The 25,109-nt window shown below is 46.6% G+C and overlaps 1 protein-coding gene across 1 annotated transcript in view; it reads left to right on the top strand.

The window, feature by feature from the left end:
- The window catches only part of TSGA10IP (testis specific 10 interacting protein), a 246,307-nt gene that overhangs the window by 22,933 nt on the left and 198,265 nt on the right, over window positions 1-25,109 (top strand). The window contains exon 2 of the mRNA XM_030220147.1: window positions 1,872-2,053. Coding sequence (XP_030076007.1) covers window positions 1,872-2,053 — 182 coding nt within the window. The remainder of the gene's footprint in view (window positions 1-1,871; window positions 2,054-25,109) is intronic.

A 25,109-nucleotide genomic window follows, 5' to 3' on the forward strand; every position in this document is an offset into this window, starting at 1 on the left:
TCCTTCATAAGCGGCTAACTGGCGATATTCAGTGGGGGATAGTCGGCTATTTCCCATCAAATATCGTCGGATATTGGGCGATATAACTGGCTATCTGCTGATTTTCAGCCCCACTTTAGCAGCTATATTGGCTGTGTGAAAACATGGGATATCTTTGGCTGGTTTGAACATAACCGGCTAAGTCTGAATATTGACCTAGCTGCTTATGTTCAAACTGGTCAAAAATAAACCAGATATTCAATGCTGGTCACCAAAAACAGCCTGGCATTGAATATCCAGGTTTAGCGCTGACCACGAGAGTTAGCCAGGCTAACTCTCATGGTCTAAATATCAGCCCCTATATATGGCGCTTTAAAAATCAGTGCTGAAAAAAATACACCGAGGTGTATTCTATAAACTACGCCTAAAGTTAGGCATGGTTTATAGAATACACCTAGGGCTCGTCCACGTGACTAAATCTAGTCACAGGAATTTATGCAAAGAAAAGCTTGATGTAATTGCCGGCGACTAACTTAGGCATGGAGCAGGTGTATTCTATAACAATGCACATAATTTTTAGAAATGCTCACGAGCCGCCCATTCCACGCCCATGGCCATACCCCCTTTTCAGCAGCGCGCATTAGAATTTATGTGCATCACCTTATAGAATACGCTTAGCAAGTTGTGCACATAAATTCTAATTAAAGCCAATTAGTATCAATAATTGCTTGCTAAGTGGCAATTATCGGCGCTGATTGGCTTGTTAAGATAATTACATTGCACGCAGAATACGACCAGAATTCTGTGTGCAGTTCAAGACTGCAATATAATTTATATCCAGGTATGACAGTGTTCCATTGGTTGTCTTCCTTTCACCAGGTCTAAGAGATACTTATTATATCTATCTTCATTTAGTGCAATATATTCTAACTCTCCCATCTTTTCTCCTAGGCTTCTGGCATTTGCATACAGACATTTCAAACAATGTTTGTTATTCCTATTTACAACTTGCTCAGCAGTTGACAGTGATAATTTGCAATATTTAAAATCTGTCTGCTCTTTATTTAAAGACACCTGGTCTACTGTGGTCTGTATTGCAACCTTGCTATCGGGATTTTTTATTTTATTTATTTATAGGGATGCCCTATCTTCTCTGTTTTGGTGATATCATTTAAAGATACCTTGTTCCAAACCATGCGCTTTTGAACGATTGTCGGCCTTCCCCCAGTTTCTAGTTTAAAAGTTGCTCTAGCTCCTTTTAAAATGTTGATGCCGGCAGCCTCATTCCTCCCTGGTTAAGGTGGAACCCAACTTTCCAGAATATGTCCCCCCTTCCCCAGAATGTTGCCCAGTTCTTAACAAATCTAAAACCCTCCTCTCTGCACCATCATCTCATCCACATATTGAGACTCTGGAACTCTGCCTGTCTCTTGGGTACTGCGTGTAGAATGACTTTTGCACTGTTAAGTGGTCAGATGGGAACAGAGGAATGGAGGGAAATAGGGACAGAAATCTAATGAGAAACACAGACAGGTATGAAGCTGCTGGGCCAAGCAAATGCTATAACTTTCATATAAAGGTATTCAAAAGGGAGCACTGCTGAAGTTTATGGAGGTGAATAACATGGGGAAGAAATATTTAAGAAGAGTGTGCCATTGAAATCTATGGAGGGGATGTCATTGAAGTCTATGGAGGTGAATGATGTGATAAGTATGATGTTTGGCTTTCTATGAACCAACATAGACTCTATAGAAGAGATAAGTGTTTCTACCACCTAGTCATCATAAAAACAACTATCTACCCTGTAACAGGGACTCTATAGAAGGACTGAGTTTTCCATCAAATGAACACAGTTGCTCTACTCAGCCTCTCACTTTGCCCTGGATTTTCAGGAACAGCTAGATCACGGTGACGGAATTCAGGATTGCTGTCTCATGAAGAACACAATGGCGTTAGAAGCAGGCATTCATTGCATCAGAAAGGACAATGGCATCTCCGTCCAGGTGAAGAAGGGCCCTGGCTGCATCCCTATTCAGGACTGCTGGGACAGACGGGAGGCTGCTTCCCATACTGAGTATGTTGAAAGTTCAGGGAGTCTGGGTTCGGGGACAGAGCCGCCAACAGCCTAAAGTCATTTGCAGGTTTACTAGGCATTTGTAACAAAAGGGGATTGACACTAGGAAGTTGTTTTTCTGGTTTGTTCAACATCTGAAACTTTCTGGAGTGGTATAAATACTCTTGACAACAGTTCTGGGCTACAAAGATTTTTAACAATTATGGTATATTTAACAGTATTGCCCCCAAAGCAAGAGAAATTGATTCACTAAAGTAATGGATCAATATTCAAATGGGGTTTATATGTTTAGAGGTAGCCACTAAATGTATAACCTCCTTATTTGTGAATTTTCAGTGCACTCTATCATGTGGCTTAAAATTCTTACATATTGCCCCAGCACTGTCCATTTAATACCAGGGCAATGTGAGGGAGTTCTGCCTAACTCTAGAGATAGTCAGTATTACATGGCACTATGCAGCTATGCAGTTTAGTTTAGGACAGCAAAAAGGTTGTTCTTTTTAAAACTGTTTGCTATACAGATAATAGCTGAATATTGCTGACTGTCCTGATACTAGGTACTGTTGTACGTAGTGCTACCACTTCTATGGATAACAGTGCTGACTACATGTAAAATATTTAAATGCTGCATTCAGCATGTAAAAAAGAAACACTGACTGTGGGGTTTAAATATGATCTGTAAGAGCTCAATTTAGCCAAAATAAACAACAAACTTACCGCCATCATTCCTCCTTCTGTGTCAGTAGTTTTCAATCCAACCCTTGGTTCATATCCAGCCAGCTGGGTGCTCAATGAACATGCAAGAGATAGATTTGCATGCATTGCTTCAATGTATGCAAATCTATCTCATACATATTCATTGTAGATATCCTGAGAACCCAGGATATCTACAATGGACATCCTGGCAGGATTGGGTTAAGAATCCCTGCCCTATGTCCTACACACCCACTGTAATAACTATTAACCTGTCTCCATTGTTTCATCCTCAATGTCCTCTATACCAACAGTAATAAGAGTGGTAAGGGTCATGAATTTGATAAACCACCATTCTGTGGTACAAACTTTCCAGAGATGCCAAGTTACCCAGTTTCAGGCTGGAGATTTTGGCCCAGTCCTGGATTTCTAGCCACCCCATCCTGGTGCATTATGAAACTTGCAGCAGTGATTTCAATGGGCAGGGTCAGGCACTACAAATCCCACACTGCTTTGGAATGTAAGTTCCAAACCAGAACTGGCCCAAAATCTCCAGCCTGGAACTGGGAACTTGGCATCTCTGAATTACATCCAGTAAATTGTACAGAATTTTAATTTTAATTTAACATTTATCTTATTCAGCAGTTTAAGGCTTTCTGAATTTCAGTGCTGTTCCCTGTTTCATTCCTGTATCAGTGGTTCCACTACTGGCCCTCTTTAATGTGAGTCAGCCAATAGTAAGAAGCTGTCTGCTTTTTTCAGCAGCAGATAATCAGCCCTGAGGCCCATCATATCTGTGGCTTCTCATTGAACCTATGTGTTTCCTGCACCTGTTAGGAAGGCACCAGAAGTTTCCAGAAAAGAGTGGAACTGTATAGAACAGTTGGAAAGTCTCTGGAAATTTGCCAGGTACTTGTGACCTGGATTGGCCACTGTTGGAAACAGGATACTGGGATTGATGGATCTTTGGTCTGTCCCAGTATGGCAACGCTTATATACTTATATTCTAACTGATGGAAAGAGAGGAGTACCCTATGATAACCAGGGGAAAGACCTGGTGGCAGCAGTAGTATTTCGTTTAGGGTGTATTTATCCCTCCCAATATGGCAGTTCTCCTACCAATACGTAGGAATGGAACAAATCACCCAAGGCTGTGATTGAGAAAGCAATTAGATACTTTTATTTCTTAACCACCAAGTATAATTACAATTAGCCATTGCTCAGTAAGTGCAGTTTACAGAACACCATTTGTGATGAGAAGTACAACTCAATTTTATTTACCAGGTACAAGTCAAATCAGCAGTTCTCATTGGGAGGACAGCAAGCAATACAACCATTGGTATTATCAGAATCTGACTCTCCAACGTAATGATCTATTTCAATCACTTATATAAACTTCACATAACATATAAGTCTATGGATTTCCTGAGCTTAGGCCTGCCATTTTTATCTTCCTCAAAACACTTTCTGTGACACCTGGTCATCTTCTTGTGGAATTATCCAGTTCTGTCTTTCTGAACATCTGTTACCACCATATTTCCACATTCATACAACTCTGCAAGTTAGACCCCCCGCCCTTGCGGGTTTCTGCTTGCTCTGCAGTGTCCCAATAGCTCATGAGCCTTTGAGCAACACTGGAGTTCAAGTCAGAGTCATGAGCCTGTAAGTTTTTCTCTCATTTTGGATCTTGAACCAAAGTCAGGCCTGGGACCAAATAATAATAATATCATATCCCACTTGAAGGTCTGTATAAATACAACCTTCACCAAATATGGTTAAGGCTAGTGCTCCTTGCTAGTGACCTAGTCCTGCACCTAGGTGTTTGCTCTCACCTCAAAATCTTGAGCTAACTCTTTATTGTCATGAGTTCAACAAACATATGATTAGTACTCTGATTGCAGGCTGTCTTGGGTTATAGGTATCCAGAATCCCTAAGCAGGTTGGGATTCTCGGGCCTTACTTTACCCGTCATGGCCACCCAATCATGAACACTAAGAAGCAGAGAGTAAATAGGAGAGGCACTAGTAAGGGGAATCTTTGTGTTTAAGATTGCCAATGGTGTAATTAAAAATAGGCTGAAGCAACCGTTAGGGTTTCCATCATAGAGCAAAATGGTAGCAACAATTTCTATGGGTAATTACCATATACCTTTATAATTATGAAACTCCAAAGGAAGAGAACCTAGGAAAAAAAATTATACTAAGAAGGGTCATACTATGGTTACACTATAGCTAAATAATTGCATAGCTAAATGACATTTTAACAGGGGTTTCAATGTCTATAGCATGTAAAACATCTTGCATTTGCACATATATTGTAATATCTTGGTTAGTATTAGGGTTTGGTGTTATCCTTGTATAAGCAGTATCAGTTCGAATTCCATAAGCAGAAATAATACAAAATTTTTCAAGAAGCATCAAAATCAATGCTAAAATGAAAGTACACAGAAAAGCAAGTCTAAAAACAATAAGGGTTCAGTTACGAGCGTCCATCTACAATGAAAACTGTGTCATTAGCAACATGAATTAGCTAAAAGGGAGTGAGAGGAAAATAAAATAGAACCTTTCCAATGTAAACAGAATTAATGCTAAACTAAAAATAAAACAAAATATGAGTCCATAAGGTCCATAAATGGCAATTGTGAATCTCAAATTATTTATCTCCTGATTTGTTGGCTCTATTGTGCTGGAGGTTCTGGTTCTGAGATGTCTCCAGTTGTGATTCTGAGTCCTGTACTTTACTGAAGACTGTAATATCTTTTCGGTGAACCCAAGATGTATGGTTCTCAAACTTGGCTGTAGTAGAGGTCACAGCTTCAACTTTAAATGGGTATACTTTCTATGGGCTATGTCCCCTATTTTCAAGGACTTGGGGTTTGCAGAATCATCAGCACCCTGATCTTTATCTTTATCTTATAGCCCCCCTTCTGGCTTGCGAATTCTGAGGGAAGCAAGACAGAGATGTTATTACTGATTATAAATGGTCCTAGAACACTGGGGATGAGAGAGCACAGGATACAAATAGAAAAGGTCACAGTCAAAGTAGAAAACTAAAGTGCAGAAAACTAAAGTACATAATTATTATGTAGAAAGGTCCATGTGATTGACGTATTTCCAGAAGTCAGTGTCACTCTCTGGTATTGGGAAGGCGCTGTAGGTACACAGTTGCAGTAGAATGTACACGGTCAGGGTCACACTTGGGAAATGGCATGCAGGTTCTGGAAAAGATGAATCTACAACAATACTCAAAAGAATAAAATAGTTAAAAGCAGAGCAAAGAGGGCCTAAATTAAGGCCTCCATTTCGACCCTAAATTCTCGCTAGGGGTGTTGGTTTAGCCGGGACAGCATAATGGAACCGAGGCTGTGTATGAACAGGCAGGAATAAGCAGAAATGAAATTATCAGACTTCACCTGCGCTGACCACCATTCCCCAAAGGTTTAGCCCCTAGGTGCAGGCGGCCTGCAGGACTTACTGGATTGAGCTGGTAGACAAGTAATGTCGGAACAACAGGATACAGTCACAACTGTGACATAGGTTTACTCCGGTAGCTTAATCTCAGCTCCGGGTTCTGGAATTTCCGAGCAGGGCGAAGCCACGTCTTCCCTCTTGACAACGTTGATTAGGATCCAGCATACTGCTTGAACCTTTCCAAGCTCAGTATGTTTAGGATCATCAAAATGATCTGCAATAACATTAGACATAGAAACTTCTTTGTTAGTGAACATGTTCTTCAGATATGTTGCTAGTGATTTCTCAGGCTCCTCATGACTCTTTTCCAGTGAGTCGAACTGAGGTATCACATAATGACTGCCAAACAGAATTGGAAAGGGAGTGAATCCTGTTCTCCCTGAAAATTGTGCTTAGCACAGGGCATACATTATGAACAGAAACATTTAGAGTATTGTGAATACCAGTATGCAGTAAATATTATTGTTACTATTGTTACCATCCCTCCTGTTGAGTGTTAGATCCAGGAAGGTTACTTCTTTATCCATCTGGAAAAGACTGTCATTTAAAGGGGCAGTTAGACCATCAGGATTAATGAAGCAGCCTGCTAGCTTCCATTGTTTGAGTTCTGCTTGTGCGACGGAAGACTGTAAACTAGACGAAAAATCAGGTGTAGGCGGGTCAAGAGGTGTGGTTACGACAGGGGGTGCAGTTTTGTAAGGGAGAGTGGAAGGGGCAGTGGCGAGGGGTGGGGTCCGAGGCAGGGCAGGGGGGGTGGAGTTAGTGTGTCAGTGGTCAACATAAGGGAGTGGTCAGGTATGGACGTCACTGGTTCCACAGTACCAACATACATCAGCTCAGGCACGAGTAAAATCAGTGAAATTGACCTGGTCAATATTGGAGTGGGCAGGATGTCAGATTACCTACAAATCGTGGATTATTGGTGGATATTGGGATCTGTACTTACAAATGGCGATCCGCCTAGGAAGGAAGACAGCATCCAGTAGTTGAAGGAGAATAGGGCATATTCAGAAAGTTAGAAACAAATCATTTGCCTATGAAATGAACTGCACAGAGCTTATTATGTGAACAGGAACATTATGAAACATGAATTAAGCCGCTGCTTAGTAATGTTAAAGCTGGTGGTGCTCACTGAATAAAGAAATAAACATATGAGTGTACACCAAGTAAGCAGACAGAAAACATTAAAACATAAATTAAGATTGTACAAAAAGTAAGATTCCTGCAAAGAAGTGAAAATTGAGTTCTAGACAAATGAATAGCCGGTATAACACAGAACAAGTGAGCAGTTAAAAAAAAAAACAACAACAACAACAACTTAATCCAAAAGCCCATCTATATAGTTCCTAGGTTTGTTTTTTATATAAACTGCACAATCCATGTAAAAGCTATCAAGCCATGAAACATACTGCAGAGAATTAGAAGAATTAAGGACAAGCTTTGAACCCAATGTAAGAAAAGTGAGATATAAAAACTATAAATCCTAATGAGGCCTTCTTGGCTGACCTTTACAAGGTTCACATAGATCAGGCAAGAGATGCAATAACCTATGGTCCTCTGTAATATTTCAGAGCCAATTTGGAAATTGGAGATTGTATTAAATATAAACCACGTCCGTCCTATGCTTCCATGAATGGGGCCCTCAAACATGAAAGCAAATTGGGATGGCGAGGGAAAGCAAAAACCAGCTTATGTATCTCAAAAAATCAAGTTCCAATTTTGATACCTCCATTTGGGCTTAAATAACAATTGATAAAGAAGGTAATATTATTAAATATAGGGAAAACAGAGGAAGAGATGTTCCTAAAGCAGCCTTAAGCAAGAGAAGTTCCCTAAAATTCAGCACAAAATAAAAGGTATAATCACAAATAAATGTGCCTAGTGGAAAACACCTGCACAACAAATTATTTTCATCTCAACATAATGTAAATACATAACATAAAAATGTCTGTCACTTGAAATTCTAAATGATGTAGATATAGCACCAATTCAGTATTTAGCAGCAATGGTCACTATCCCATAGCAAAATGTAGAAGCAAAATCAGTGAATAACTTAACACATTCATACCTATGTAAGAGGTTCAAAACCTTATCCTAGCACGTAAAGTAAATTAAAATGTTTCATTCTTTCCTCAAGAGCCCCAATGGGACAGCATAAAACATATCAAATCAAGCAATCAATATAGTATATTTAGTGATTACAAATAGCACGTCTGCTGCATTTGGGAAAAAAAAGTTAGAAACAGGAAGTTGTGGACAGCACGACTGCAGGGGATTGCATTACAAGCTTGACAGGAAATAAACCACTTCGTTCATGTAAAATAGTTAGGGGATCTTAACCTTAACAGCAAAGAAAGGTAAGGGACTTTATGCTATGCTATGCTTATGAGAAGGTGTTATATTACAAGTAGGTATGATAAAGAAAACAGAAACACATATATTTAAATCAAGCCATTCATATCAGGAAGTAAAATTAAACTGCGACACAGAGAAGAAGTTACTCAAATTGGTGCAGGGCATGAGAATAAAATACTGAAATTCTATAGACCAATATATCTTAAATACCCCGAACAATTATGTGGCCACGACACTTAACAGATAACAGATAACAGAAGACAGATATATGTAAATAGGACAATGTCTGCAGACATAAAATGAAAATGAAATACAGTATTGAACAGAAGATACATGTAACTCATTTCCTGTTAGTATCCAAAATCTCCATTTTAGTTAGGGGAAAAAGTTTACATTCTTTAACAGATTAGCAATATACATAAGATAGAACATAAATTACAATATTACATGTGTTTTCTGTCAATTAAGAAACAGGAAGTGCCCAGTAAGCTACACAGAAACAGACAGAAGTGCCGGTAGGGCAGTGGCTTTCAATTCTGAGCCAACCCAGAACGGGGCAGTGTTGTCCCGATCATAACATAAAGTATTCTTCTTTTGTTTTATTCAATTTGTTATATACAGGGATCAGTTCATTTACAATTTCTAGTAAGATCCTTTTTCTTTCACTATCCAGCTTATAATTGAAAAAGAAAAACGCCTATATTGCGACCCAAATCGGGAGATAGACGTTTATCTCACAAAAACGATTAAATCAGTATAATGGAAACAAAATTTTCAGTACGTCCGGGTCGCTCGTACGCTCAGAGAGAAACGCCCAAATAAGGGGCGTGTCGGGGTGTGTTAGGGGCGGTGATACGACCTGGTCGTGTACAACGTATAACGGATAGAGAAATGGATCTGGTTGGGCGGGAGCATGGGCGTCATTTGTTGGACCCCAAATAAAGCGACCAGAGCAAAGGGGGAAACGTCTTTAGACCCACATGCTATTCTTGACCCATTACAATCTGGTTTTCGCCCTCTCCACTCAACCGAAACTGCGCTTACTAAAGTCTCCAATGACCTATTACTGGCTAAATCCAGAGGTCAATATTCCATCCTCATTCTTCTTGATCTTTCCGCTGCTTTTGACACTGTCGATCACAGCATACTTCTCGATACCCTGTCCTCACTTGGATTCCAGGGCTCTGTCCTTTCCTGGTTCTCTTCCTACCTCTCCCTCCGCACCTTTAGTGTTCACTCTGGTGGATCCTCTTCTACTTCTATCCCTCTGCCTGTCGGCGTACCTCAGGGTTCTGTTCTTGGTCTCCTCCTCTTTTCTATCTACACTTCTTCCCTTGGTTCATTAATCTCATCCCATGGCTTTTCCTACCATCTCTATGCTGATGACTCCCAAATCTACCTTTCTACCCCTGATATCTCACCTTGCATCCAAACCAAAGTTTCAGCGTGCTTGTCTGACATTGCTGCCTGAATGTCTCAACGCCACCTGAAATTAAATATGACCAAAACCGAGCTTCTCATTTTCCCCCCCAAACCACCTCCCCGCTCCCCCGTTTTCTATTTCTGTTGATGGCTCTCTCATTCTCCCTGTCTCCTCAGCTCGAAACCTTGGGGTCATCTTTGACTCTTCTCTCTCCTTCTCTGCTCATATCCAGCAGACCACCAAGACCTGTCGTTTCTTTCTTTACAACATCCGTAAAATCCGCCCCTTTCTTTCCGAGCACTCTACCAAAACCCTCATCCACACCCTTGTCACCTCTCGTTTAGACTACTGCAATCTGCTTCTTGCTGGCCTCCCACTTAGTCACCTCTCCCCTCTCCAGTCGGTTCAAAACTCTGCTGCCCGTCTCATCTTCCGCCAGGGTCGCTTTACTCATACTACTCCTCTCCTCAAGACCCTTCACTGGCTCCCTATCCGTTTTCGCATCCTGTTCAAACTTCTTCTACTAACCTATATATGTATTCACTCTGCTGCTCCCCAGTATCTCTCCACACTCGTCCTTCCCTACACCCCTTCCCGTGCACTCCGCTCCATGGATAAATCCTTCTTATCTGTTCCCTTCTCCACTACTGCCAACTCCAGACTTCGCACCTTCTGTCTCGCTGCACCCTACGCCTGGAATAAACTTCCTGAGCCCCTACGTCTTGCCCCATCCTTGGCCACCTTTAAATCTAGACTGAAAGCCCACCTCTTTAACATTGCTTTTGACTCGTAACCACTTGTAACCACTCGCCTCCACCTACCCTCCTCTCTTCCTTCCCGTTCACATTAATTGATTTGATTTGCTTACTTTATTTATTTTTGTCTATTAGATTGTAAGCTCTTTGAGCAGGGACTGTCTTTCTTCTATGTTTGTGCAGCGCTGCGTATGCCTTGTAGCACTATAGAAATGCTAAATAGTAGTAGTAGTAGTAGTAGTAATAGCGCTTGTGTGGAGTTGGAGAGTGGTGAGATCGGTGTTGGGAGAGCTGATTTGTTGGTTGCAGAGAGAAAGTTGAGTGTGTTGAGTACCTGGTACGTTCGTCTGTGTGGCCTGCCTCTTTTGTGACTGACCGTTTGACCTTTCCCTACTCCTACTCCTTGCTCTATCAGTACCTTCCCCTTCCCCTATCCCTCTCCAATCACTGTTCCCACGTGTATATTGTATTCCCTGACCTCCATTTGTCTCTGTGTTGCCTGTGTGAGTGGAAGAGGGCGTGGTGGCTGACAGTGAGAGGTCTGTGTGTTGTGCGTGTGTTATTACTACTAATAATAATACTTGCACTGCTGGGAAAATGGATGCACTTAATGCACTGGTGTCTGGCATGGTAGAGGAAGAGGGCACACACAGCAGGACGTATGCACGGCCCCGAGTCTATAGGCCCCGCACCACCAGGGCCGTGCCTAGGGTCTCTGGTGCCCCCCTGCAGACTATCAGTTGGCGCCCCCCCCCCCCCCCCCCCCCCCCCCCCCCCCGCAGACTATCAGTTGGCGGCGGCGGCGGCCCCCCCCCCCCCCCCCCGTGAAAATGATCGCTCACCAGTTGCCACACTGACAGGAATTGTCAGCAATATTCTTAGAAACAGATTGCTATACATTGCAAAATAAGATAGCAGATGTAAATTCTCAAAGTGGACATATTCCAAACACTAAAATGAAAATAAAATGATTTTTTTCTACCTTTGTTGTCTGGTGACTTTCTTTTTCTGATCATGCTGGCCCAGTATCTGATTCTGCTGCTATCTGTCCTCTTAACTCCGCTTCCAGGGCTTCCTTTCCATTTATTTCTTTCCTTTCCTCCTTTCTTCTTCATTTCTGGTCCTCAGCTTCTGCCTATTTTCTTCATCCATGTGCAGTTTTTCTCCTCTCTTCCTTTTCCCTCATTTCATCTTCTTAATCTTTCTTCCCTCCCCTCTATGTCCAGCAATTTCTCCTCTCTCCCTGAGCCCTGCCCTCCCAATCCATGCCCATCCATGCTCCTCTGTCCCCTGCCCCCTCCATTCATCCTTTTCCAGCAATTCCCCTCTCTCCCTGAGCCCTGCCCTCCCAATCCATGCCCATCCATGCTCCTCTGTCCCCTGCTCCCTCCATTCATCCTTTTCCAGCAATTCCCCTCTCTCCCTGAGCCCTGCCCTCCCAATCCATGCCCATCCATGCTCCTCTGTCCCCTGCCCCCTCCATTCATCCTTTTCCAGCAATTCCTCTCTCTCCCTGAGCCCTGCCCTCCCAATCCATGCCCATCCATGCTCCTCTGTCCCCTGCCCCTCCATTCATCCTTTTCCAGCAATTCCCCTCTCTCCCTGAGCCCTGCCCTCCCAATCCATGCCCATCCATGCTCCTCTGTCCCCTGCCCCCTCCATTCATCCTTTTCCAGCAATTCCCCTCTCTCCCTGAGCCCTGCCCTCCCAATCCATGCCCATCCATGCTCCTCTGTCCCCTGCCCCCTCCATTCCTCCTTTTTTCAGCAATTCCCCTCTCTCCCTGAGCCCTGCCCTCCCAATCCATGCCCATCCATGCTCCTCTGTCCCCCTGCCCCCTCCATTCATCCTTTTCCAGCAATTCCCCTCTCTCCCTGATCCCTGCCATCCCAATCCATGCCCATCCATGCTCCTCTGTCCCTTGCCCCCTCCATTCATCCTTTTCCAGCAATTTCCCTCTCTCCCTTCCATGACCGCCCCCCCCCTCGCATCCATGCTCTCGTCTCTCCCCTGCCCTCCCGCTCCCATTGTTCAATTCAACTGCCTGCCCTCTTCTCTCCCCCCAACATCCCTTTTCTTTTTTTTTTTCTTTTTAAATTTACCTCCGTAGCGGTTCCGGCAGCGTCAGTGAAGGAGGCGGCGCTCCCGACGACGCTAGCCTTCCCTTCGCTGTGTTCTGCCTTCTTCTGACTCCTTGACGTCAGAAGAAGGCGGAACACAGCGAAGGGAAGGCTAGCGACGTCGGGAGCGCCGCCTCCTTCACTGACGCTGCACTGCCGGAACCGCTACGGAGGTATATTTTAAAAGGAAAAAAAAAAGAAAAGGGATGTTGGGGGGAGGGCGAGCGAGGTGAGCATGGTGCAGCGGCGCCCCCCAGAGGGAAGCACCCCCCTGCCATGCTTACCTCGCTTACCGTGTTGGCACGGCCCTGCGCATCACCTTCCTACAACTCACTGACCAGCAGTGTCTTACAAGGTTCAGGTTTGATAGGGACACCATTGTGCAGCTTTGTGAGCAGCTGAAACCCCTCCTTCAGCCCCAGACCCGTAGGAATAACCCCATCCCTGTCCATCTCAAAATCACTTCCTCTCTCTCTGTCCTGGCCACTGGGAGTTTTCAATCTGTATTAGCTGCTAACACAGGGCTCACCCAGGCTTCTATTTCACACTGTCTCACCCAGTTCCTGCATGCCTTTCTAACTCACACCTCTCACTACATCACTTTCCCCACCACCCCCCAGGCCCTGCACACCAACATGGCTGCGTTCTATGCTGTTGCTAGATTCCCCTCAGTCATAGGTGTGATTGATTGCACACAGGTCGCCCTCAGACCCCTCAGGGCACACGAAGCCACCTACAGAAACAGGAAGGCTTTTCATTCCATGAACATGCAAGTTGTGTGTGATGCCAGGTTCCCCGGTTCCACCCATGATGCATACATCCTACAGCACTCGGGCATCTACCGCAGATTTGAGCGAGGAGAGTTCACCGGTGGATGGCTACTAGGTAAGTTCAACATGGAGGGACCCATACCTATACCTCCTCCACTGGGCAGCCCTCCGCCCTGGCTTCCTCCACCTCACTCCACAACCCACTATCCTTATCCTCCCTTCCCCACCCCCCTGTACCTGCTCCAAGCAATACACACTCATCTATCTCATTCTGCTTTTCTCCAAAGGTGACTGGGGCTACCCGCAGAGGACGTGGCTCATGACCCCTGTGGTGCATCCACAACCAGGCCCACAAGAAACTTACAACAGGAGACATTGGAGCACCCGGGGGATCATTGAGCGGACTTTTGGAATGGTCAAAAACCGGTTCCGCTGTCTGGACCGGTCTGGAGGGGAGCTCCTCTATAGCCCTGAAAAGGTGGCCAAGATGTTTGTTGCCTGCTGCAGGCTGCACAATTTGGCTCAGCGCAGAGGACAGCCTCTCCCAGAGGAGGCACAGCCACCAGAGGAGGCCCCAGATGAGCAGGAAGAAAAGCCCCCTCCACCCCCAGCCCACAGAGCAGACCTCAATGCTTACCAGCTTGGCATAAGAGCAAGACAAAGACTCATTGAAACAAGTTTTGCGTGAAAGTAAGTGCACATTTATTGTGTATAACTGCATAAGTGCATGGGTGTTCAACCCCCCCCCCCCCCCCACCCTCACTCTCCAGCATGTGATGACATCACTTTCCCCGTCCCCTCCCCCGTCCCCTCCTACCCCTCCCATGGACTTCCTGTGCAGCTGGTGCTGCAGGGGAAGTATCTTCACTCTCTGATGTGCTGCTCCCACTGTCCTCCTCCTCGGCTTGGGCTACGGAGTGGAAATCTGGCCACTTTGTTGGGTGTAGCCTGGCCACAGGACCCAGAATGGGAGATGGTTTGGTGGTGGGTGCTGCAGTAGTGGGTGCGGAGGCGGCAGATCGCAACGGCTGGTGGTTGCTGCCCACTGGAGGAGGATGTGGAGGGCAGGTCTTGCTGCTGCAGCACGGCTGCAGTAGGTGGTGGTGGGCCCGGAGGGCGCAGCTCTTCAATGGTGTGCTGCAGCTGTTGGAGTTGGTGCAGCACCTCTTGGTGGGCTTCCCGCTGCGCCTGGAGCAGCTCTTGGTGGGCTTCTCGCTGCGACTGGAGGGCTTGCCACTGCACCTGCAGTGCTTCCCTCTGCAGCTGTAGTTTTTCCTGGCGGTACTCCTCCAGGCGCACAGTGTGCCTCAGCAACTCAGTGGCCAGCCGCAACAGTTGCCTCCGTTGGCTGGATGGCCTGTGACGAGGAGCTGGCCCCCTATAGGCATACTCATCAGCAGAGTCAACCACTGGTGGAGGTGCCGCCTCTGCTGGTGGTGCTGGTGGAGGTTGAGCCTCTACTGCTGGTTCAGCTGCAGGTGGTGGTGGTGGTAGAGGCTGTACTGGTGCAGGTGGTGGTGGTGGTAGAGGCTGTACTGCTGCTGCAGGCGGTGGAGGGTGAGGCTGTGGTGCTGCTGTAGGCCTTGTTTGGTCTTGCAGGCCACTAGGGCCAGCCTCCTCAGAGTCATCACCTGTAAAGCACAAGGGTGAGCAAATGTTGATGAAAATAACCCACTTTTGTCTTTCAGCATTCATATACATTGGCCCCCAAACTGCTGACCCAGCAAAGAGATGGTGAGGAGGAAGAAACCTCCGCTCACAGGAAACCTCCGCTCACAGGACAAATCCCTCCTCTCAGCACCCTTCACCACCGCCAACTCCAGGCTCCGCCCATTCTGCCTCGCCTCACCCTATGCGTGGAATCAACTTCCTGTGGCCCTATGCCAAGCCCCCTCCCTACCCATCTTCAAATCCTTGCTCAAAGCCCACCTCTTCAATGTTGCCTTCGGCACCTAACCTTAGACTGCCCCAATTTGACTGCCACTACTTGATTGTCTGTACATTTGTCCATTAGATTGTAAGTTCTTCGAGCAGGGACTGTCCTTCTATGTTATGTTGTACAGCGCTGCATAACCCTAGTAGCGCTTTAGAAATGTCAAATAGTAGTAGTAGTAGGAAAGGAATTGACAGCGATGTGAAAGAGAGCCCCACAGCCAGCTGGGTAGAGGTGGTGGACGGCCAGCCAAGAGAAGGACACCGCTCACAACTTTGTGGACAAGCTGTTTGTTGTATATTTGTCAAAATGAAGGAGATTTCAGCATGTCTTCTGTTACTACGGACTTGCTAGACTCTCTAGAACTGCATTATCACCCCCATTACAGGCTCCTTAAGTTGCATGCATGTGGCCCACACTCAGTAGAGCACAGAGGTGATAGAAGGAAATAGGCACGGTTTGGTGATGGGAAAATAGGAGGGAGTAGTAGGGAAGGAAGGGTCCCAAAGTAGTGCCACAGTAGTACCCTACATACACCCATAGGAGCCAACTGTTATGCATTATTGGGGGTGAAGCCGAGTGCACAAAACTCCACCCTGGACATCTACATGATAGTTGCTCAATATTGGGGGTGTTGAAAAACCCACAGCAGCCACAGAGTGTGCTCCTATGACACACCACTACTCAAAGAGAGCTTACAATGTAGTTAAGATGCACACACAGGACAAGTAAGAGGGAAGGTAAATGAGTACGGTAGGGATAGAGAGTAATGATACAGAGCAAGTGAGTAGGGGTAGGTAAGAAAGTCAGCACAGCATCATTAAGATGGTCGTTTATTCTACATATTAGCACACCCGCCTGAAACTCCCTCCCGCTTCCCGCTCACCCGACTCCCCACCTCCCACCTCCTGGCCCCAACTTGTATAACACAGTTTAGTGCAGCGGAACACATAAGCGCAGCTTCATAAAGAATGGTCAACCTACCTGAGTCCTCAGCCTGTGCAGAGGTGTCAAGGGACCCTATTCCATGGATGCCCTCCTGGGGTAGGAGGGAGTGGACCATCAGCTCCAGGGGGGTGAGGTTGGCAGTATCATGGTGGGGGATGGGCACCAGCCTTGCGCCTCACATCCCTCCGGAGCTTGCGCCACTTGCGCTTGCAGTCCTCCACGTCCCTTGCACAATGAAAGACTGCATTGACGCTGTCACGGACCGCCTCCCACTCCCTCTGTTTCGTCGTTGCAGCCAGCCTCTGCCCTGTGGGAGCAAACAGATGTTGGTGGCGTTGCTGGATCTCCTGCATCAGTAGCTCTACCTCTCCATCCGTAAAATTACCCTTCCGGGTTGGGGGTTGACGTGGAGGCATTGTACCAATGGGGTTTTCGAAAATATGGAGTGGGCGTTTATTTAGTCACCAAGAACGCCCATTGAGACGGGGGAATAGGCGTGTCTGATATGGGCGTTTTTTTCGATTATACACATAATTCCTAAGCGTGCCCAGCTCAGATAGCGATTTGGAACACATGATTTCGATTATGGGTAGATAAGTATGGGCGTCCCCACCTGCCTTCCCTTTCTTGATTGCCATTTAAACCGGCATTTCCTGCGCTGGGACGTTTCCGGTTGTTCGTAACATGCGTTGACAGGGTTTTACCCTCACTTATAATAAGGTTGGTGTTTGCCAATGTATGCTTGGGTACACCTGTGTATTGGGGGGGGGGGGGTTGTGATTAGTGCTGGCCCTCAGCCACCACGCCTTTGGTTTCCAGTCTTCCACATCCCGTGAGCCTCCCTTACTTTCTCCCATTCTCTCTGGCTGGTAGTAGCAGGCAGTCAGTGGGAGCGAAGAGCTTGGTAGAATGGCATCAAAGGAAGCACCCATCTGTAAGGGTCATTTCACTGACGCTGAAATGGAGCTCATGGTCCAGGAGAAAGAAGCCCCAATACACAATGTTGCAACACACGTTCAAGGTAAGCTCAGTCTGCTCAGCCACCTCTTCTCTTTCTGCTCATAATCAAGGAGGGTCCATTCACTGTATGTAGTCTGCAGTCAACTCTTAGCTCTCTTTTCACCAGGTTCCTTTTGCACTGGTTGGAGGCCATCAGCGCTGTACTTTGTGGGGTTGCCAGGTCCTGAATGGTGTGGGCCAGCTGTTGGAGCTGCTGTATTGGTTGCTGGTAGGTTCCATCTTCCTTGTGTATGTGGTGAACCTCAGTCCCCATGTATGAAGTGGGCACCCATTCTCAAGGTCCATAGGAGGGGGAGGGGGAATAATATATGCAATGGATGTGTGTAACACATTATTGAACACCTTCCTCCTAAAATCCTCCCTAGTTAGGGAGCAAGAACATTTCTAACATTTGGTAGCCTGGGAAGTAGGCTGAAGGTGGCTACAGGTACTGCCTACTGAGCCCTTAAGAAATGGTGGTGAGGGAGAGGGTTCTGTGTATAGGTCCAAACCCAAATTACCTGCAGGTGGCTACAGCCTGGTGGCTGATGTGGCCTAGTGGTTAGAGCACCAGCCTTATAATCACAAGGTTGCTGGTTCAATTCCCACTGCTGCTCCATGTGATCTAGGGCAAGTCACTTCAGTGGCAGTTGGCTCAGGGACAAACTTTGAGTCATCCTGTGACAGAGACACACCCAGAATACCTGAATGTAACTCACCTTGAGCCACTACTAGAGGACGTGTGATGAAACCTCCACATAAGGAGCACCATATTTATTTGTGCCCTTCTGTAACTGTTGTATTATATTGCTACTGTGATAAAGTAAAGTAAGCAGCCATCTAATGGGTTTCCCATTGTTATCCCTTTTCTCCTCAGCACTATATACCATTGCTGATGTATTTAATGTGAAAAGATATTGCCAGTTGTTTGTAGGTCCTTCGTGGGCCCGCCACCAATGTGGCTTGTGGGTAAGGATGTGTGGCCATCAGAGAGCAAACATCGTCTATGTGCTACCTAGGGTGATGTACAAGTTTCTACTTGGCAGATCACAAGTGCTAGACAACAAATGTCTTATTGATGGTACTCTGTGTTGTGGGTCAGTATGGTGGAGGGGAGGGAGGGAGAGAGGCTGGCTGGCCATTTGTGGTCATGAACACTAATATCCATCCAGCCTCCCCGGCCCACCCCCCCCCCCCCCCCTGCACATGTGGCCATGCAGGTTGGAATGAACAGGTGGCCTTCTGTATGGCCAACATTCTCAGACATACTTCAACTTTCTCATTCACACTGCACATTTCATGCTATGAATATTGCTGCCTCCTTCCTCTCAACTCAACACCACCATTTGCTTATATGTAATGCACAAGGGAGAGAAACACACAGACACCCTGATAGTTAAAGTGTAACAAAAACATTTATTCCCCCCCCCCACCCCAGCCCTACAAAGCAACCCCCAACAATGCCCTCCTCCCCCCCACAACTCCCCACAACCCCAACAGTTCCTCCCCCCCCACACACAGAACCCCAACAATTCCCCCCTCCCAACTCCCCCCCCCCCAACAACCCCCCCCCCCCCAATGTACGTCAAGGGCGGGCACGCCCTCTGAGTAAGGCCCTCTGTAGCAGGCAATGAGCAGCCCCAGCAGTACCCTTAGTGGGCTCGGACCTCCTGCAGCAGCTGGTGCTGGCCATCTACTAGCTGCTGCTGGCCATCTACCAGCTGCTGCAGGAGGGCCATAATAGCACCTGCACCAAACGCTGGAGCTGGGCCAGGGGATAGCGCATGGCCAGGGGATGGGGCACAGCCAGGGGATGGCGCAGGCCCAGGGGATGAAGCTAGCCCAGGGGCTGCAGCAGGGCCAGGGGAAGGCCTTGGGGCAGGTGATGGAGGTCCTGCCTCAGGGAATGAGGGTGGCCGAGGGGAGGGAGAGGGCTGTGATGGTGGTAGAGGTGGGGAGGGGTCCTCCATATCCTCATCGATAATGAGGACCCCTCCTCCGAGGCCGACTCCTCCTCCTCCTGCTGGGCCTCCTGTGCTGCCGCAGCCTCCTCCTCCTCCTCCTACTGGGCCTCCTGTGCTGCCGCAGCCTCCTCCTCCTCCTCCTCCTGCTCCTCCTCCTCCTCCAGGTCACCCTCCTGGCCTGGCTCCTCCTCCTCCTCCTGCAGGTGGTGGCCCTCCTCATCCGCCTGCTCGTCTTGCTGGTGCTGGAGGCCTGTGTATGTAAAAGGAGTGTGATAGAGATCAGCACATGCAACATGGCTTGCATAGTGCAGTAGCTGGGTGGCCTGAGGCGGGGGATGGGCCAAGGTGTGGTGAGGCGTGGCCTATGCCCATGGGGAATGAGATGCATCAGATGACATGACAAGGAACCCTGGAACCTCCTCTGACACACACCACACAGGACATGTTGGCATACCACACTCATTGCTGACCAACATGTTTGCATTGTGAGATGCGACGAGGGGTTGATGGCCAGTTGTTGTTGCTTTTATTGGGGGGGGGGGGGCCCAGTGGGAAAGGGTGTTGAGCACATAATTTGTATGTGAGTGAGGCCATGACATCCACTAAAAGTAGGGCTTCAGGCAGGTCTACCAGGAACCACTATCCACCCACCCCAGAAAGGGGGATAGTAAAGGGAGGCATGTCATCTCATTCATCTCAGGGGGATGGTCGGTGGAAGTTGCAAGCACAGTAATGGGAGGGAACCTGCAACCTGTGTCCTTGCTGTGGGACAGATCTGTTATTACTTACTACTATTGTTATTACTTACTACTATTTGCCACATGGAAATTGATATTGTACAGGACATTAGCATTACTCAATAAATACATAGACAAATCAGTACAGGTGTCCTGTATTGAAAACGTACATCGAGCCCTGAGGTGCCGTCGCACTGCCCTGATGACATCGGGCCTCTCCCGGTGCATGCGGCGGAATCTCCTCCGCAGGGACTCGAGGTCCCTGTGTACTCCGAACCGTCTGTAAGATATAAGTTTGTAGAGCAGAAGTCAGGGGATGGTCCTTCTTGCCCTCTACACACACATTCATTTGTCAATCAAATAGCATAGAGGGGCAACACTGTTGGGGGGGGGGGGGGGAACCACTTCCATTGGTACTGATTCATAGGAGCCACCTTTTTTGATTATTGGAGGTGCTAGCCCCAGTGGGGATAAGCCCTCCCTGGACACATACAAGGAATTTAATGAATATTGGGGGTGCTGAAGCACCCACAGCAGCCTCCAAGTTGGCTCCTATGCAGATGATGGCATACAGGTGGCCATGAGGCCATTAAGTACCGTTGGTATGCATTATAATTAATGGTTGTTAAACTACTTTATATGTGTTCTCATGACCATGTTATCAAGTATGCAATATATTTATTTTTATTACATGTTTCCACTATTCATGATGTATTGCAAGCCACATAGAGCCTGCAAAGAGGGGTGGGGAAATGTGGCCTACAAAAGCAACAAAGACTTATAGACGGAAATACATTATTGTAGGGATATGGGAATGGTTGTGGCTTCAAATACATACTTTTAATTACTGATTGTGCATGTACCCATATTACTCATTATCCTTGCATGCACACTCCAGTTACTGGTTACATAGATGATGGAGCTATTATATGTGTAGGTACGGGGGGGGGGGGGGAGGGGGACAAACACATACCTCTCAAGCCGCTCCCGGATGCGGGACCAGGCTCTCATGGCCTGGTTCCTGGGGGGCAGGTGGTGGTGGCTGATGAAGAGCCTGTGCCGGTGCCTCATGCACAGCCGCACCAGCAGCAGGCTCTCCTGCTCACTATAATTTGGTTCACGTCGCATGTGCGCCATATTTCGGAGTGAGCAATAGGGGTTGGAAAACAAGCGCCTTATATGGACGCCCTTGCGTGACGGACGTCTTTTCGTGCACAGCTCCATATATGGATTCCCAACCCATATATGGGCCTCTCAGCATGTGGACGCCGTCGTTATCATAGACGTGCGTGACGTGCATGAATGGTTGTTCTGCGTGTGGGCCCTTCTTGCGTGCGGAACTTGCCTTATATAGATCATTATGAAGCACGCTACCCTTTTCCCATATACAAAATAATATAGGTGCATCTTCAGTAGGTACAGTGCATGCAGTTCCGGACATGCAGATAGGGCACATATGAGGAATATTGGGTGGAGCAGCAGGATGTTCCTGTATTTGACGTGTATGAACGTCCCTCATATTTGCTGTACCTGGATGAGCGGAACAGCATGCACTGTACTTGCGGTACAAGTAATGTATATTGTTATACACGCTTTCTGATTTGGTTGTTTTAACCAGCGATAATCGAACATGTTAGGGCGCCCAATTTAGTCAAGCTTATGCGCTCCTCGTTTGATTGTTTTGCTACAGGGATAATCGATTATCGAAAAACGCCCATACTATTTTCCGATTATACATGCCTATTTTTGGACGTTTTCGTAAGAACGTCCTAATTCGTACTTGGACGATCTTTCAATTATGCCCCTCCACGTATTCCTATATCTAAACTGTACTCAAATCAGTCAGATACATAGAATCTGCTTCACAAATCTGTGTGAGTTGTTTCTTCTTAGTAGGAAAGAATTTTATAACGGTGTCTTAGGGCATGGCCATGGTACTCAGAAAATATAGGGCACTGGGGATGTATACTGCACTTAAGAATATTTTAGGTAAAGGATAAACTACACAGTCTTACTAATAATAAACGTATTACAGCAATATTTTCACTATACCTTAATATGCATCAAAATACAATCCAAAATTAAAATGAAGTGCTCACGTCTCTTCAGGGGTATTCCTCCAGCCAGGAGTCACGCAGACTTGGCCGGCAACCGGGAGTCTCACATATCAACCGGGGAACTCACAACGGGAGTGCGCAGCTACCCCACCTTACCCAGACGTCCTGCGAGTGAGACTTGAGTAGAAAAGCGTTTGTCCACGGGGCTCGCAGGGGGCCTCACGCCCGCTGGGACAATAACCAGTAAAAATAAAGCTTTCAAGGGGCACAGTTGAACACCCCTTCTAAACCCAAGTAATTGATAAGGGCGTCCCCAAACCAATGTCCTTCCTGGGATCCATTACAAGAAACTAGGCAGGACAACGTGTAAAACCCTTGCCAGGCAGCGTCGAACCAACTCCAGGCACGGAATTACAATATATATATTAAAACAAGAAGCTCGGGCAATTTGAAAAAGGCCAAACTCTAAAATGAGTTGTCACTTAGGCCAAAATTTAGAAGGGGTAATAATAAAGTCCAATTAAAATTCAAAAACAAAAATTTGATCACTCATCTGTAGAGGGAGAAATAAGTCCCTCCTTAGTAAAGGGAAAATTTGTTCACACCTCCGCAGTCACTCCTGCGCAGAGGGAAAACTTGGTCACACCTCCGCAGCAGCAGCGTAGCCAGACCTGCCATTTTGGGCGGACCCCGCATTAACCTGGGTGGGCTGTTCCCAACCCCACCCCTACACAGTAATTTTAAAATATTCCCTCCCCCTCCCCCCCCCGGCATTTTCTTCTGTCTCCCTCGACCTACCTTGGCAGCGCTTTCTCCCTTCGCCATCCCCTCCCTCTCTTCTGACGGCTCTCCCCGTCCGCGTGGTCTGTTTATTTTTAGTCCTTGAAGCGCCGTTCTCCCTCCAGCACCACACTGGTGATTCCGATAGCCTTTTGCCAGCGTGCGTCGTCGGGGATGGGGCCTCTCAGGCGCGTCCTGAGGTGGGATGCGCCTAAGGAGAAGCCCCGCCCCCGACGATGCACGCTGGCAGAAGGCTATCGGAATCGCCGGTGCGGTCCTGGAGGGAGAACAGCGCTTCAAGGACTAAAATTAAACAGACCACGCGGATGGGGAGAGCCAGCAGAAGAGGCAGGAAAAGATGGCTTGGGTTGGGGCTTGTTAGGGTGGGCGCTGGGCGGGCCTGAAGGAAAAGTGGCTGGGCCTGGGCCCGTCCAGGCCCACCCATGGCTACGCCCCTGCTCTGCAGTCAGTCCTGCGCAGAGGGATACTCTAAAATGGGTATATTACTAAATTCACACAAATTGATTTCATCCCAGGATGAAGTACCCACATATGGGTAACCATTAAGACAAAACAAAATTTTGAAACAGAAAAGGTATAGCACACTTGTACTTGTAGGAAAAGGACAGCTGTAACTCTTAAGCCACAAGCACAATCAAAAATTGAAAACAGTAAGGGGTGGTTTCCCAGCTTTTAGTGACTAAATTTAGTCAAAGACCGGTCAAAGGCTGGGAAATCCCCAGGTTTTTAAACAGCAGAGCTGAATCCCAGCTTTTATCAGCAGTTGGGCAGGTCACCAAATGTTTTGTTTAGGGTGTATTTATCCTTTCCAATATGGCAGTTCTCCTACCAATACATAGGAATGGAACAAATCAGTAGCCACCCACCCCCTTGATTATATAAGCCCACCCCAGGCTCCCTAATTTGTCTTAGGTCCCATCTCCTGCCTCTGACCTGTAGTCCATAGGGAGATACCTTCTTGCAATGTCTGCAGCAGCCACCTGAATGAAGAATCAGCCTGCTGTATCCTCACGGATTAGCACTATAGAGGCATTTGCTTCAGAGCAAGGATTCATGGACCAGGGACAAGTACCAGAACCTAAGAACTTGCTGGCTTGTGCAGTGTGGAGGTATGGGGAACCTCAACACCCCTTAAAAGTACAGAAAGAGGAGAAGGAATCCATTTAAGGTACCTGCTTTATCAACCAGGCGCCCTGTTCCAAATCTTTAAGGGGCAAGGTTCCACCAGGGCAGGACATTTTATAAGGATTATAACACCATCACTACAGAGCCTCAGTGTCTGTCACCAGTGTTTATCATCTGTATTAAGCACTGATAACTTTGAATAGCTGATCTCTGAGAACAGCATATATAAGGAACTGTATTTCAGGAACCTCACCAACCTGGTGAGCCAGTCTGAACACCTGAGAGGAATGAGGAGTAATAGTATATATTTCTGCTGCTATAGGAGAGGAAATAAGACTGTATATAGTTGGCCACATATTTTACAAGTAAAGGATCGTCAAAAGTTCTGGTTCAGAGACTCATCTTGACTGTGTTCTTAAGTGGAGTGTGGATTTAAAGTCTTATGCCGCTTGCTCAGCCTCCTAGGGAAAATCCTAGTCCTGCCCCTGCGAGCGTGTGCCCCCATCCCTACTGCACTGGGCTTACTCTAGGCAGTTGCCTAGTTGTACTGTATATAACACGAAGGGGTTACAGATTTTATTTTATTCATTTTGATTCTATGTTGGGGGATCTGATTTTTATTGCATATTTAACCTTTAGCTTCTTTATTTTGTATAATTGTTAGGATTGTATTGATTATTGTTATGTTCTTACTTTGTATCAGCTGATTATTGTGATGCTGTTCCTATTTTTAGAGTCAATGTTTGTCACTCTGGTGATTAACAAAATATGAAGTCAAATAAATAAACACTTATCACCCCCCTCCTATCATTCCTCACTCTGTGTCCACTGTGCTCACAGCAATGACTTTACCCTACCCCCTCCTATAATTACTCGCTCAGGTCCTTTATATTCTCCACAATGACC

This window comes from Microcaecilia unicolor, chromosome 11, assembly GCF_901765095.1.
Source record: "Microcaecilia unicolor chromosome 11, aMicUni1.1, whole genome shotgun sequence".
Lineage (NCBI taxonomy): Eukaryota > Metazoa > Chordata > Amphibia > Gymnophiona > Siphonopidae > Microcaecilia > Microcaecilia unicolor.